Raw genomic sequence first — 15,153 nt, 5'->3', positions numbered from 1 at the left:
AGACGACTTGTTTCCAAATCGGCTAACCGAACCGGGAATCCAGCAAACCGTTGCTGTCGTGGTGACTTCTCGGCGATCGATTGCACAAAGTCGTAATGGCCGGTCGGGCATACTAATGAGCGGCCGCGATCGATTTCGAGGCGCCGTATCGACGTCGCCGATGTCACGCCGCCATGTTCAACGATGTCAAGGATGGTAGCTGCCTGCCGCTTCCCATCATGTTGTGCTTTCAAACGACGACACCGTTGTGTGGTGCGGTTATTAAAATTTTCCGTCCCATAGCGCGCCCGGCAAAAGTGTGTCGTACGCCCGGTGTCCGACATGGTTGGTTGACTTTGTCATCAATCTGCCAATGTGTCGATGGAGGAAAGGCCGTTTGTGAAAATCGGCGTCAAGAAAAACACACAACACACGTCTCTGGTCCCAAGGTTAATGTTTACTCGTGAATACCTGTATGTATGGAAAATTCCTCGCCCTCAGATGATGCTAAACTTTCATCATTTTGCTGATGATTTCCGTCTCCTGGCGGGCTCGGTCCGCGCTCGGTTTGTACTCCTCGGAGCTCCGCGATGCACCCTCGGACTGACCCTCGACCAACGCCTTCTGGTAGTAGTCGGCGGCGTCCTTTGGCGTTTGGCGATCGTTGTCCTTAATGACGTACTGCACCAGGTAGTCGATCAGGTAGGTTAGGTGATGTATGACCCCGATCGTTTTCGAAAGCTCCGTAGAATTTCCTCCCAACGGAGCGGCGCTCACCTGTACGAGGGCGTTAGGGAGAAACCCATGAAAACACATGTTTACCGACAAACTACAACCTTCTACCAGCCCGTACCAGATGGAACGCCACGACGGCCACCAACAGTGGGAGCCATTTGCTTGCCATCTTCCAGTTCCAACAGCCAAAGGCAGAACGGTTCGAGTGACACTGAAAATCCCGGCGATCAGCTGCGGGCGTACGTCTTTCGAGAAGGCCAAGAAGCGTGAAGGCACGTGTGTCAATAGGGGGAACATTCTCGAGCAGCAAGTGCACCGGCGCGAAGGTGATCCGTTGTGCAATCGTAGTTATTTGATCAGTGGCTGCAGGGCTGAGTCCGAAAGCCAGTACGTTGTGCAAATGTGCAATGTCAAGAACAAGCACAACCACTCCTGGCCAAGCGTTCGTTACTGCAAGTACATAGAAGCGAGACGTCAAGCTAATGCGGATCAGAGAAGGTTTTCAGGAGTGGCTTTCCATCCAATCTCCTATTAATTGATCGCGATAGGAACGAGGCAGAAAAAAAACAGGCTTGTCAATCAAATCCAGTTCTTCGATGATAATCGACAAAATTCCGGAGACCTAATTATTGAAACTCAATTAGGCTACACGAAATGCTCACCGAAAGCTATAAACCAATTAAACTTCAAACCTGCCTATTTCCCACTGAACGCCCCAATGCACTGGAATGCAAGATCGTGCGATACGAAATCCCACAAATTCACGTTCAATTTCTCAACTATGCGTGATGAATTATGCTTGCGTTTGTAAATACACTAGATAACTAAATATTGGCAAGAAAAAGCCTACACAATGTTTGCAGTGATGAAAACGTGACTGGAAAAATGCAGCTATAATTTCATAGCAGCGAAAACATATCACTTCTATGAGGGTGTAATTATCAACGAAAGGTGCGTGCGATAAATGGCTGTCGGTAGAAAAAGGCACCTTAAGCATAAGCTACTTCAAAAAGAGAAGCTGATTTCCTTAGTTTTGTGTTCACGGCTGAGAAAATGGATTAATGTTTGACGAGAGAACTGCACTCGAGGTGGAGTCGAATCAAAGCAGACACTTTCGACAGCCATTAAAGGATTTACTATGTTGCCGGACAACTTCCTTTAACGCGGCTAGGAAATGCGGTAACCCTTTATTACCGCTCGAAACAAAAACTACAGGCACACCTTAAATTTACTCACCGCCTGTATTACGAAAACATTTACTTTTACTAAATACCCTTCTTGTTTCTACATTCGCTATCAGTGTTCAACGTTTCCTTGGACCTTTCTCTCGACAAAAACAACACTTTTCCAACCGAACCGATTGTTGGCGGGAAGCGGAACCATGTTGCAAAAAGCGCTCCGCCTGTCAAGGAAGCTGTTTGCCTGGTCGAACGAAATCATAATTCATGCTCCAGTGAACCCGAACGCACAAACACATCCTTGCGGGCGGGCGTGAGCCGAACGACAATTTAATTACAGTCGCTGATAAGCGTATAAACGCGAGCTCGCGAGGGTGTATTTTTCCTCCCTTGCAACGGTTTACGAATCGTTCCTTCGGGGTGGTTTTTCTTTCCCCACCAACACCAACACAAAGCGGGCCGGCGTTTTCCACCCGAAGGGTCAAAGGTACCAATTACGCATGACTGAACAGCGGAGTCTCAACGCTGTCGGCGGGGGTGGTAGGGGTTGGGATGAGGTGGAAAACTCTGGCTTGCTGGAAAACCCTCCGGTCGAGTCTGTGCCCCTGGTACCATGGAATCACATTTTTCGCTTCACTGAACTCATGATTGTACAATTATCGGAGCATTAATGCGTTCGTTTTTCTTATATTTGTGCACGGTTCGGAAAAAAAGTCATGCCCACTTGTTCAACAGGTGTTCTGTGTTTTTTTTTTGGTCAATGTTTCTCAACCAACATTTGCATGCTTCTTCGAGCTCGTTGCGTGTCATGCTTGTCTCCATGCGGCCCTGCTCAAAACGAATCGCAATGTTCCGCTTCATTAGACAAATGCCATCGGAAAATTAGTGACCGATGGTCGGTTTTTTTGTCTTTGACTACCGGCAGGAAGTAAATCAAACGCATGCGCCCTAACAATCTCGAAACACAAGTTGCCATTCGAAATCAACGTTGTAAGTGCTTTGCTGGTATTTAACAAACGAAACGAACATAAATTAGACTAAACGGTGACCTTTAGTCAACGCCCACAAATGGTTTGGTTCGGTTTAGCTCAAGATCGACAAATACGTACAGCAAACGGCTACCAAAGAGACGAGGAACGAGAAAATACCCTCCATCTGTGAAACAAGAAACGCAAACAAAACCATTACAAATTTTATGAGGTTCTCTTTTGTTTCCAAGTCCCGCTACAAAAGACCAAAATTATTCCTTTGTCACTTTTACAAATTCATTCTTTTACAAGGTCATTCGTCGATATGAAACAGGAAAAAAACAACCATACGCAGTGAATTATTGCTTGCAAAATCAACGAACTACGGCTTTTTCAAGACAACTTTCAAATTTTGCATAACATTCTTTTCTTTTTAACGAATCGTTGAACTGTTCTGCAATCACCTGCACGCGTTTCCCGAACGATATCTGTTTAACACCATTTTATATTATCAAGGACATTCCAGTTTTTGTTACTGGGATATAACACCATCAGAAAGTAGTAAATGCCTTTTGCAGTTACATTTTTAACAAAGCTTTTTACCTCCTTTCCTCTATTTCTTCATACTGTTCTTTTATAGTACAATGGATTGTTTTAACTCTGAGTTATCCAGATTTTACAATTTCACACTCATCAAATTTGCTTACTTTTTCGTTTATGAACCTTTGATAGTTCAAATATATACAATTGAAGTTCCGATTAAGCCTTACAACCACAACATAAAAACACAGCTGTTTCTTGTGGTTGTACGCATGAGTGAGCATAAAGTCTCTCCCATGTTTATCAACAGGGGACAAATGCTGAATCCTCCAAACTCTGCTGCACCCCTTAGAATGCCAAATTCTATTTTTCACGCTTGAGTGAACAATTTCGAATCCAAATACCGTCAAACTACACACACTTCCCGTATTGATGTGTAAGCCAGCCGGGGATATTTATATTTCAACATTCAAAATAGGTAAATTTGCCATCGCAGAGGATGGAAAGTAAACAAATTTAGTGCCGGGAGACGATTTCCCGCCAGAACGGTTTAGTCTAGCGCGGCTTCTTTTACGCATGACCGAGCACAGGAGTCCCCGGGAGTCAGTCAAGGGGAAAAAACAGACGGCGAGAACGTCCTTCACGGCTCGCTGCGCTCCTGGTTGTGGAAAATTCTACCATTTCACGCTTGATTGCACAAATCGGAATCGTAATACGATCGGGTCCCATTTTCCAGGAATTTTCCCGTGGCGGAAAATGGCATCGAAGTCTTCCGGCGCAACCAGGCGGACGATTCCGAACCAAAGCGGTCGTTAAATTCGAATTTCGCTCCAACCGACTGCACAACCGAATCACGGTCGCCCGAAACGCCTCCGGTTTTCCCAGGCACGGTGCGGCCGAGGTTGGTCGAAATTGGGGGAAGTGTTTGACATGCAGCGTGCGTGCGCATGCTCACAATCGATGGACGAAGTGGTGACCTACGTGACGACGACATTGACGCGTTGGGAGAAATTGTCCTCCGACGACGAGGGAGGCAAGTGAACGGGGTTTGTTTGTATACAGTCCAAGCGCCGGTGAATTTGCAGCCGAACCCGGACACGGCCAACCCGGACACGGGCGTATCTTGCCCCCGGGAGGGAACTGTGCAGCAAAAAAAAAACAGTTTACGCTCCACTCCATTCGAAAGGGCCTCCACCAGGGCTGATGTGGGGTAGGGGTAGGGTTGGGGCAACGCAATCAGATTCAGTGGACCGTGAATAATTTGATTTTCACCGCACCAGGATGTCATACCGGGTCTCGGGGCCCGTCCATTTGGCGCGCGGGAAAGTAAAACAAAGCCCCTTAGAGAGTCGCGATTCCAGCTCCGTCTTGGGAGCGTGCTGCATTCGCCGGTCACAGGGTTGCATGGCGTGGAAACCCGGCCGGCGGCAATGGTGAGCTCCTCCTGGTGGGCATGCTCGCCTGCCCATGGTGTCTCGAATTTTCTGCTCCAGTGCACATCGAAGTCCTAAATCCGACCCGATTAGTGACATTTGGATTTGGTTTTTCCTCCCCGACGGCAAGAAACACGAAACGAAGAGCCTTTACTTACGCCACTTTTTTACATAAAAATCGTCCTTGGAAAAATGAACAGATCGGTCGGTGGTTCCACCAAATTTTCCAACACGCATGACTGCCCAGTGGAGTCCCTGTAACGAACACAACCACACAAAGTGGACGGAAGGATGTGTTGTAGGGTTTCCTCCGGAAAGGCTGCCCTCCTGGTAGCCGGAAAATCACATTTTTACGCTTGATTGAGCAGAAGTCCCTCTGATGGAAAAGTTAATTGAGCTGTCAGTTTCACGACCAAACTCGAAGGAAAAACGCCACTCAAACCATTCCCCAAATATTCAAATCTAGCCACCGATGGAAAACTGTCTGGCGAACTTCACCCGGTTTGATTTTCTCTCCCCTCCTTCACTTTGTTATGGTTCACTCCTTTGCGACATCCTTTTTCGCCAGCGCAAAGTTTGGGCTCCTGGTGAAAGGAAACGTTTGTTTTCGCTCGACTGCACACGGATGACAGTTGTGACAGTGGAAAATTGCTGCCAGTGTTAAATCGCAGCCAGCCATGCGCACGCGCGCCCACGTTTTCCTCACGGGGAACTTCTCCGTCGCTTCGACACTTGCGGTAGGTCAGTGATTGTTTTTATTAGCGTCGAGCGAAGGCGCTTTCTTTCCAGTGTTCGCCCCGCGTCATTTTTCTCAACCCCCGCCGACGACGAATAATCACGACGGCCAATCGTTGGTAATAGGGTGGCAGCGGTAGCTTTCACCTGCAGCGAAAACTCAACCCGACGAAGGGATGAGCGGGAAGGGAAACGGATTATTAAGTCACAGTCTCCGACACGTTTTGAGACGTTCGTGTCCCTCGCTGGTGTCGCACGTGGTTTTGACAAAGCACTTTCGCTCTCCCCTTTTTGACAATTGCTTGTCCGTTCCTCGGAGAAGATAGTCGGCGCTTACGAACCTCACCAAATCCATTTCGACCGCCATAATGGGAAATAAATATTAAAATATCTTGAAACAATGATGTATTATCGAACCTTTCCTGCAGCCTTTTGCAAGGTACCTTTTGGAGGGGATTTTTAAAATGGAAGCAGAGTCATGCAAGCCCTTTTTAGAAATGAAAAAGACAACCCATGGGAATGGGACAGGTTTTTGACTAGCGTTGGTCAAAGTGCACCCCTGCAGGACGGTAGCAGGTTCCACGCCATCAGCGTCTACCCTTATAGAGGTGCCTCAACTGACGGCATGGCGCCAGTATGTCTAAAGATTGGCGAACCCACACCACCAAACCACAAACCGCTGACAACGCGTTTCAAACGATGTGATTTCACTTTTACCACAAAGTAACCGTTAACGTTACTTTGCAAAGGGGCTCTCGTCACCGAAGATGCGCCCGAAGAGGCGTGCGTCTGCGAATTTCTTCTTCACGGTACTCCTCCGCTATGCATGTGATAAGCAACCAGCATCGATTAGCAAACCGCACTGCTCACGACTTTAAGGGAAAAAAAGCTCCCGGAGTGATGGAGTGCCATCTTTCGCGAATGATATGCTAATGCGCTCGGTTGAAGGGTGTTGTGTAAGGGACTTATGCTCTTTGGTGACCCTTAACATGCTTAAGATGCATTTAATGTCACATTCATGCCTACTAAATACGCTGATGAAGTGAAACTGAGCTACAAAGTTGTACAAGGAGCGCAAAGTAAAATAAAAATAATGTATTGAAAATGTAACCAACTTTAATGCAATATCTAGGAAAGCAAACTATATACGGTATATAGGGTAAGTGCACCCATAGTGGAGCTAGTACCAATAGTGGTTGTAGTAGAATAAAATCCTAGCTCTACGCGGATATATATACAATGGAGTTATTTGTTCTTCTATGAAATGTTCTTTGATCTTCTGCGGAGTGTTAAAAAGATGAACCATCTAATTCCGTAATATATAAGCTCCAAAATTCATAGTTTCTAAACAGGTTGTACCAACATGCTGCATTCCTTAAGAATCTATAACGAATGTCATGATTTCCTTAAGGCTATAAATCACTACAAAATCATTAAAACCATGTGATTTCGCTACTTACATACTCCAATGTAATTGATTTATACGAACTTAGTTCATTTTAGCATAATTTTATTATATTTTCATAGTTTTTACTATAGTGCCACTATAGGCCCCAAAACCCAAGTTGTTCCTATAGTAGCCATAGATTTTTTTACTAGTATATTTTAGTTTTATTCCTGTTTTGGTCAATGTAATCAGGTAAATTTAGTGATTTTATTCTCTTTCTACAAAATAAACAAAGCTGAACTGGAGAGAAGGCTCAGCAGAAGAAGCAGAGGAAAGAAAAAAGAAAGCGGGCGAAGGATACGCTATAAAGCATATACTATAGTTTTAGCTGTAATATTCAGAGCATTTTTTATGAATTAAAATTGGACATATTTCGGTAAAACAATACAGTCTTTTCAATGACAACGCATTGGTCAAGGAGTATTTTACCGTTCTGTTTGAAATATGCTTCAAAACTAAGTTATAGTCAAAATATATTCAAGTTTTTCGTACTACCACCACTATAGGAACACGATACCACAACTATAGGAACCATACCACCATAATAGGAGCAACCGACTAGGAAGAAAAATACGCTTTTTTCCTGTATTTTGTATGGTTTACGGTGAAAATAGATGTTTTTGAGAAGAAAAGTCATGTTTCGATCATAATTGATTCAAATATGTAGAATGTTGTGTTCTTAACACTCATAAATTACACCTATTTGGTATTTACAGTACTAAGTGCACCACTATTGGTACAGTTACCCTATTAAGCTAAACTTCATTTGTGAACAGAACATTCGCTCTACTATTTGTAGACGAAGAAATATGTTTCCAAATTCAATTCGTGAGTGGCATCGGAGGTGAAACATTCATTGTAATGTCATTTTTGCGAATCTATTTTTTAATTATCTTTCTTTCATTAAGTGTCTTTTACGTCCGGAGAAACTTTGCCATAGTTTTTGCACCTGACTTCAGGGAAAATCGTTTCTCAAATGCACAATTTCGTCATCGGCTTTGTTAATTAGATTAACTCCGAAATTCTGTAGCTCCGTTCAAACGATTACTCCCCACGATAAGCTATTCAGTTTTCATTCTGCTTCTAATTCACCAAACCATCGTCAGGGCGATGGAGGGTGAACAGCAGAAGTACATTGGATCAGTTTCACCCACTCAAGATATGCACAAGATCTGCTAAGACGGTTGATTTGCTTTTGAAATGCTTAGGCGCCGAGTTGAATGCAAAAATTTCAACCATGCACAAGAAACAAAACTCTTATTGTGTGATAATTTGGCCTCCCCCCCAACCCTGCAGCATTGTTGGTTCCCATTTTGGCATAATCGAGAGGGGTGTTTCACGTGGCGGTCTTCTCCCCTCGGCACAACCCCCTCTCCCTATAGCCGCCAAAATACTACATAACCTACCACCGTGGTGTCCCATTCTCGACGCTTGACGCAACGCGGCGGTTGGTTTGAGGTTTCGCGAGCTGTCTTGCTGCTTATGCAATGGTCCCAAATCTGTGCAAAATCGTCGTTCCTATTTAATCCCTGATTTTTTGCCACATTCCGGCCGCGAGCTTCTGGTAGACATTCCAGTCCACCTAAAAAAAATGTGAAGATCAAACCGTTAGCGAGCGGGTCATTTTGTGTAACATTGAAAATACGGTGGAAATTAAAATAGCCCAGCTGTATTCAAACTGAACCAAAGCTATGCAGAAGGTCTACGGAGAACTCACCTAAGCCCCACGTGCAAGGATGGGAGCCAGATGTTTTCGGTGGTTGCAGATGTTTCAAAGAACGGTTGAGAAAGATTGGAGAACTCACATCGCCCCAGAATGCTATTTTGCAGCTGGCGACCGGGTGAAAAGGAGTTGAGGACTCGTTAGAAATCGCTGAATCTATTTAGTTAATGCCAATCGTTTCGTTCAACAACCTAAATCGGTCAAGTACAAACCGATTGGAGCTTATAGACACGATATGGCAAGGAATAAAGAAGCAGCTGGCATGGTTTCAAACATCGCAATAAAAACATACAACAAGATAGTTTAGATACATTATTCCCGCACTTAAAACACTGTAATGGCATAAGTGTGTTTTTGTGACCCTACATCCAAACACCTTTAGCTCACGCTGGGTGATACACGGAAGATTAAATCTCAATCTCCCGCGAACGGCAAGTGTTGGTGGTCCTACTACCGAAACCTCATCAGCTACGCAGCTACCTTCCGCTAATGGATGTTTATTGCCAGCTCGACATTTCGCTCCAAAGCCCGAGACGCCGTTTGGTAGCGTTGGCATTTGATGGCTGTTTTCATCTTCAAAGGGCACACGGAGGATGGATCAGACTGAGGATCATCCTCACTTGCGACATTTGATGTCACGGTTCTACTCCCAGGTGTGCAAATGGGTTGAATCTTTACCGTACATACGGTTAGAACCGTAAAAGTCGTTTATGCCACGCTGTAGATTGCAGAGTGCCTTTTCAACCAAGGTTCCCAAGATATGATTGCAAAAGCCAAATCTAGCATCGCACCTTCACGATCTTATCGTGCGCATCTACTAATCAATTCGCCCAATTATCCCAACCGAGCAAAATCTCTCATCTGGCGCCACCGTTAGCACTCCCATCCGTTGCAGCATCATCTTTCCATCGTGATTTTAAACGATGCTGAACTGCAACACTTCTCCACACCTTCCTTCGGATGGTACAGTTCACTCCCCTTATCTTCGGGAACCGTTTGAGGCAATTGTTTCTCCGCTTCACCCTCGTTTCAAACATTGCGAAGAAGTACTTCTCTCGTGTAGCTCAACTGATGGTGCAATCTGTCCGCAGATCGACGCAGATCGGCTGCCACGCTCGATCGATTCCATTCTCACTCGAAATGGGTCACTCGGTTGTGAACTTGAAGAAACGTCGATTATCTAACCCGCAGTACTGCATTAACGTCGGCCGTCTCCGATGATGGGGCTGCGTGCTATCGGATGCTCGCTTTCGCCTCGTCGACCTACTGACGGCTGACGGCTGGCGATAGCAGGGTTAGCAAAATCGGTGAGATAACAACCATTGCTGCATCATTGAGCTATTGTTTCGTGTTCCTCGGTGAGGTATGAGATATGAAACTAATTAATAATGCAGCATTAAAAAGCGAAAGGCATCAACTCATCGTTGGACATTCCAATAAAGTGAGATAAATTTCGCACCATCAAACATGTTCATTTAGCAACATAAACAACGTTCTGTTCGAACCCCTCGCTCGCCAGTTATCCTTGAAGCGACACTACGTAGCTTGACAACAAAATTACACTCGCCAGGAAGGCAGGTGCTGATGGAAACGTCCCTGGCGAACGTGTCAAATGGTTAAACAAAATAACTTTATCCAATTATGGAAGCACAAGAGGCGCTTCAGAGGGAATGTCGCTTTTTGGTCGAACCCGCTCGGATAGGGGTAAAATCGAACGAATCGAACTAATCTGCGTTGTTTTTGTCTATTTCCATACCTTCCAGTTAGCGCCTCGGATACTTAGAATAGCGATAGTGCTATGCATCATCATTGCGATCTTCTCCCAAGCGACAGACAGCGCTCAAAGTAAGTAGAGGATAATAATGTGCGAATTGGCATACAACTCCAACCAACATGGCAGGTTACGGTGTCGACATAACTAATGTTGCAAATTGTGGCCTTCTAATTCGTTGCAACCGACAGCAAAGCGAAGAATACGGCGGCCCACAAACCTCAAGGCGACCGTAGCGAAGCCAGAAGACAACCAGATCCCCACGAAGAAGGCACAGGATCGATCGGATCAGGCGCCCGCCTCGGCCACCAACCGGTTCCGGGTGCGCACGAAAACGCGCGGCACATTAACGGCCGGTGCTGCCGGAACAGCGGTGTTGGCCGGTGCCGCCAGCTCCGCCCTCGTGTCGAAGAAGGCGCAGATCGACAGTGATGGCTACAAGGTAAGCGAAGGCGCCTGAATGTAGGCAAACGAGTGAACGCGCATTGTAAACGCGCCTACTGTTCTCTTCCTGCACGCGCCACAGATCGTCTGCTACTACACCAACTGGTCGCAGTACCGTACGAAAATCGGTAAGTTCGTCCCGGAGGACATCCCGGCCGATCTGTGCACGCACATCATATTCGCCTTCGGGTGGCTGAAGAAGGGCAAGCTGAGCTCGTTCGAGAGCAACGACGAAACGAAGGACGGCAAGACCGGTCTGTACGAGCGCATGATGACGCTGAAGAAGGCGAACCCGAAGCTGAAGATCCTGCTGGCGATCGGTGGCTGGTCGTTCGGTACGCAAAAGTTCAAGGAGATGTCCGCCACCCGGTACGCCCGCCAGACGTTCATCTACTCGGCCATCCCGTTCCTGCGGCAGCGCGGCTTCGACGGGCTCGACATGGACTGGGAGTACCCGAAGGGTTCGGACGACAAGAAGAACTTCGTGCTGCTGCTGAAGGAGCTGAAGGAGGCGTTCGATGCGGAATCGCAGGAGATCCGCCAGCCGAGGCTGCTGCTGACCGCGGCCGTCCCCGTTGGGCCGGATAATGTGCGCGGTGGATACGATGTCCCGGCCGTCGCCAGCTACCTCGACTTCATCAACCTGATGGCGTATGATTTCCACGGCAAGTGGGAGCGCGAGACGGGTCACAACGCTCCGCTGTACTCCCCATCGTCCGACAGCGAGTGGCGCAAGCAGCTCTCGGTGGACTACGCCGCCAACTTGTGGGTGAAGCTCGGTGCCCCGAAGGAGAAGCTGATCATCGGTATGCCCACGTACGGTCGCTCGTTCACACTCTCCAACACCGACCGGTACAATGTGAACTCCCCGGCGAGCGGTGGTGGCAAGGCCGGCGAGTACACCAAAGAGTCCGGCTTCTTGGCGTACTACGAAATCTGCGAAATGCTCCTGAACGGTGCCGCGTATATCTGGGACGACGAGATGAAGGTGCCGTACCTGGTCGACGGTGATCAGTGGGTCGGATTCGACGACGAGCGTGCCATCCGCAACAAGATGACCTGGATCAAGACGAACGGATTCGGTGGTGCGATGGTGTGGACCGTGGACATGGACGACTTCAGTGGTACGGTTTGTGGAGGTAACGTGAAGTACCCGCTGATCGGAGCAATGCGCGAGGAGCTGCGAGGAGTTAGCCGTGGTAAGGAAGCGAAGGACGTTGACTGGTCCACGGTGGCCGCCACCATCCAGGAGAAGGTAAGACATCGACGCTTTTTGATAGACAACGTTAGATAACCATGGACGTTTTATTTCTGGACTCAGGAGGAAGAAAAACCAGCCCCGATTAAGATTTCTGTCTCGGAATTGTTGGCCAAGGTTCAGAAACCTCAGAAGAAGATCATCAAGCAGGGATTGGCTACAGTGGAAAAGAACTGTAAGTTTTGTTCTTCAACTCTAGTAAACGATGCCTGGATATGTTTACCATACCTTTGTTTCTCCGTTTTGCTCTCCCCTCTAGCACGACCAGCGCAAGTGTTCTGTTACTTGACGAGCTGGTCGGTGAAACGACCGGGTGCCGGCAAGTTCGAACCGAAGGACGTCGACGCCGGTCTCTGCACGCACATCGTCTACGCCTTTGCAACGCTCAAGGACCACAAGCTGACCGAAGCGAACGAGAGTGACCCGGACATGTACGACGAGGTGATTGCACTGCGCGAGAAGAACCCCGACCTGCAGGTCCTGCTCGCCATCGGCGGCTGGGCGTTCGGATCGACCCCCTTCAAGGAGCTGACGTCGAACGTGTTCCGTATGAACCAGTTCGTGTACGAAGCGATCGAGTTCCTGCGGGAGTACCAGTTCAACGGGCTCGACGTCGACTGGGAGTATCCGCGCGGAGCCGACGACCGTAAGGCGTACGTCGACCTGCTGCGCGAGCTGCGCGTCGCCTTCGAGGGTGAAGCGAAGACGTCCGGACAACCGCGCCTTCTGCTGACCGCTGCCGTGCCCGCTTCCTTCGAGGCCATCGCGGCCGGCTATGACGTGCCGGAGATCTCCAAGTACCTCGACTTCATCAACGTCATGACGTACGACTTCCACGGGCAGTGGGAGCGCCAGGTTGGCCACAATTCGCCGCTGTTCCCGCTCGACTCGGCCTCCAACTACCAGAAGAAACTGACCGTTGACTTCAGTGCGCGCGAGTGGGTGAAGCAGGGCGCACCCAAGGAGAAGCTGTTGATCGGTATGCCCACCTATGGCCGCTCGTTCACGCTCGTCAACCAGACGCAGTTCGACATTGGAGCGCCAGCGTCGGGAGGCGGTCTGCCGGGCAAGTTCACCAACGAGGCCGGATTCCTCAGCTACTACGAGATCTGTGCGTTCCTTGGCGTGGACAACACGACCCTCGTGTGGGACTCCGAGCAGCAGGTGCCGTTTGCTTACCGCAAGGATCAATGGGTTGGCTTCGACGATGAACGATCACTGAAGACGAAGGTAATTTCGAAGCTCTTCTTAGTCCGGAAAGAGAACGAAGTAACAACCACCTTTTGCTTTTCAGATGGAATGGCTCAAGGAGGAAGGTTTCGGAGGAATCATGGTTTGGTCGATCGATATGGACGACTTCTCGGGACGCTGCGGTAGCGGCAAGTACCCACTGCTGACCACACTCAACAGCGAGCTGAAGGACTACAAGGTGCAGCTGGAGTACGATGGACCGTACGAGTCGTACGGACCACGGGGTGCCTACACCACCAAGGATCGTAAGTATATCCGCCTCCTCTTACGAGTATTATACCTCCACCAATGCCCCCGTCATCATCTCCCCTCTCCCTTTAGCCAACGAGGTCACCTGCGCCGAAGAGGACGGCCACATCAGCTACCATCCGGATAAGGCCGACTGTACGCACTACTTCATGTGCGAGGGTGAGCGCAAGCACCACATGCCATGTCCCGCCAACCTGGTGTTCAACCCGAACGAGAACGTGTGCGATTGGCCGGAGAACGTCGAAGGATGCCAGCACCATTCGCAGGCCGCAGCGTCCAAGTAAAAACGGCAGTGGAGATTGGAGCAGTTAACGAAGGAAGCAAAACACTCTCCTCCTCCGCGATGTCACAGTTCGTGAGCCATCTTCTTACTAACCGTCACACTGCTTACCTGCCTTCCTTCCGTTTCACGCGCAGAAAGCGTCAAGAAAGGCGTCACCACTTTTTTCAAAGCCACAAGAAGGGTTAGCATTAGCAGAAACAAAAAATACTCTTCCCGCAGCATAAACGAGTGAATAACATAAGCATTGTGTGGCAAATAGCACTTCATTCTTCAAGCAATGGCCACTTTCCCACACGCTGGCACACTGTAAATATGTTTGTGTCCTTCAAACTAGGCTTGTTTCTTTTGAGTATTCTAAACGCATCTTTCACTGTTAAACCTTTGTTTTTATTTTTAAAAAATCTCCACTGCCCAAACCGTTTGCCACCTCTACTCCTCGAAATTTTCTTTAGCATTGATCTTTTCCTAACTCACTGCCGCAATTAAGTTTATTCGTAGGCATCGCCACCGTCGTCACAAAAATGCATCAATTATTTATAAAATATTTTTTATATAATACCTCCTCTTATCATCTCCATGCTGAGCAAACGCGAACCGTCGTTCATTTCCGCCTTATTCTTTGTCTCTTTCAAAGACTTTCCGGAGAAAGATTTGTTTAGTTCTTTTTTTTTATAAATATAATTATTTGTAAAATGTGCCCCTCGTCTGAACCGCTCCACAAATGCTATTTATGAGGGAAGGGACAAAAGGAAATCATTTGTTTGTTCGCGAAATGGCGCAACCAGTTCGGTTAGGTTGACGGTCCTTTTGTGTTAAGTATTTCAAACAAGTGAGTGAAAAAGTACGAAATGGAAAAGAAGAAAACTAGGAAAAATGTCTATCGTCGCAAGTTCGTTCGTAATGCGAAACTCATCGAAAATGTTTAGTGTAGGTGCTGTGGAAATGATACAGAAATACAGTTTCCCGATCGCTTGGGGGAAAACTGATCCGTTTAACAGTGTCAAACGAAAGGTCCCCGCGAGTTGAAGCGCAAGCAAACAGTTAAGGTTGATTATGGCCAACAGCTGCTCTACATCGAAACCGCAATAACAACATCGAACAACAAATCAATCAAATTACAATCAATTTTCTCCTCTCTGTCTGTAAATGTCGTTTTTTG

At 47.6% G+C, this 15,153-nt stretch overlaps 2 protein-coding genes across 2 annotated transcripts; one reads left to right on the top strand and one right to left on the bottom strand.

The window, feature by feature from the left end:
* Positions 1–416: 416 nt before the first annotated feature.
* On the bottom strand, positions 417–924 carry LOC131266527 (uncharacterized). The gene is made up of 2 exons (XM_058269084.1): positions 833–924; positions 417–756 (listed from the first exon to the last, which is right to left on the bottom strand). The coding sequence occupies exons 1-2, from the start codon at positions 881–883 to the stop codon at positions 487–489; spliced, it is 321 nt and encodes a 106-aa protein (XP_058125067.1). The 5' UTR covers positions 884–924; the 3' UTR covers positions 417–486.
* Positions 925–10,379: 9,455 nt separating this feature from the next.
* LOC131265076 (probable chitinase 10) lies at positions 10,380–13,995 on the top strand. The gene is made up of 8 exons (XM_058267338.1): positions 10,380–10,442; positions 10,502–10,583; positions 10,701–10,951; positions 11,036–12,208; positions 12,275–12,386; positions 12,471–13,441; positions 13,506–13,707; positions 13,784–13,995. Exons 1-8 carry the CDS (start codon positions 10,380–10,382, stop codon positions 13,993–13,995), a joined length of 3,066 nt encoding a protein of 1,021 aa, XP_058123321.1.
* Positions 13,996–15,153: the final 1,158 nt, after the last annotated feature.

The sequence above is a fragment of the Anopheles coustani genome, chromosome 2 (genome assembly GCF_943734705.1).
Source record: "Anopheles coustani chromosome 2, idAnoCousDA_361_x.2, whole genome shotgun sequence".
Classification (NCBI taxonomy): Eukaryota; Metazoa; Arthropoda; class Insecta; order Diptera; family Culicidae; genus Anopheles; species Anopheles coustani.
Note: the sequence above shows the minus strand (reverse complement) of the source record. Positions and strands in the feature narration are given on the sequence as shown.

Coding starts and splice junctions, on each gene's coding strand:
- LOC131265076 (XM_058267338.1), top strand. CDS start 10,380: ATGGAAGCACAAGAGGCGCTTCAGAGGGAATGTCGCTTTTTGGTCGAA. Junction 10,584..10,700: donor AGCGACAGACAGCGCTCAAA/GTAAGTAGAGGA, acceptor TGCAACCGACAG/CAAAGCGAAGAATACGGCGG. Junction 12,209..12,274: donor CCGCCACCATCCAGGAGAAG/GTAAGACATCGA, acceptor TTCTGGACTCAG/GAGGAAGAAAAACCAGCCCC.
- LOC131266527 (XM_058269084.1), bottom strand. CDS start 883: ATGGCAAGCAAATGGCTCCCACTGTTGGTGGCCGTCGTGGCGTTCCAT. Junction 757..832: donor CCGTCGTGGCGTTCCATCTG/GTACGGGCTGGT, acceptor GCCCTCGTACAG/GTGAGCGCCGCTCCGTTGGG.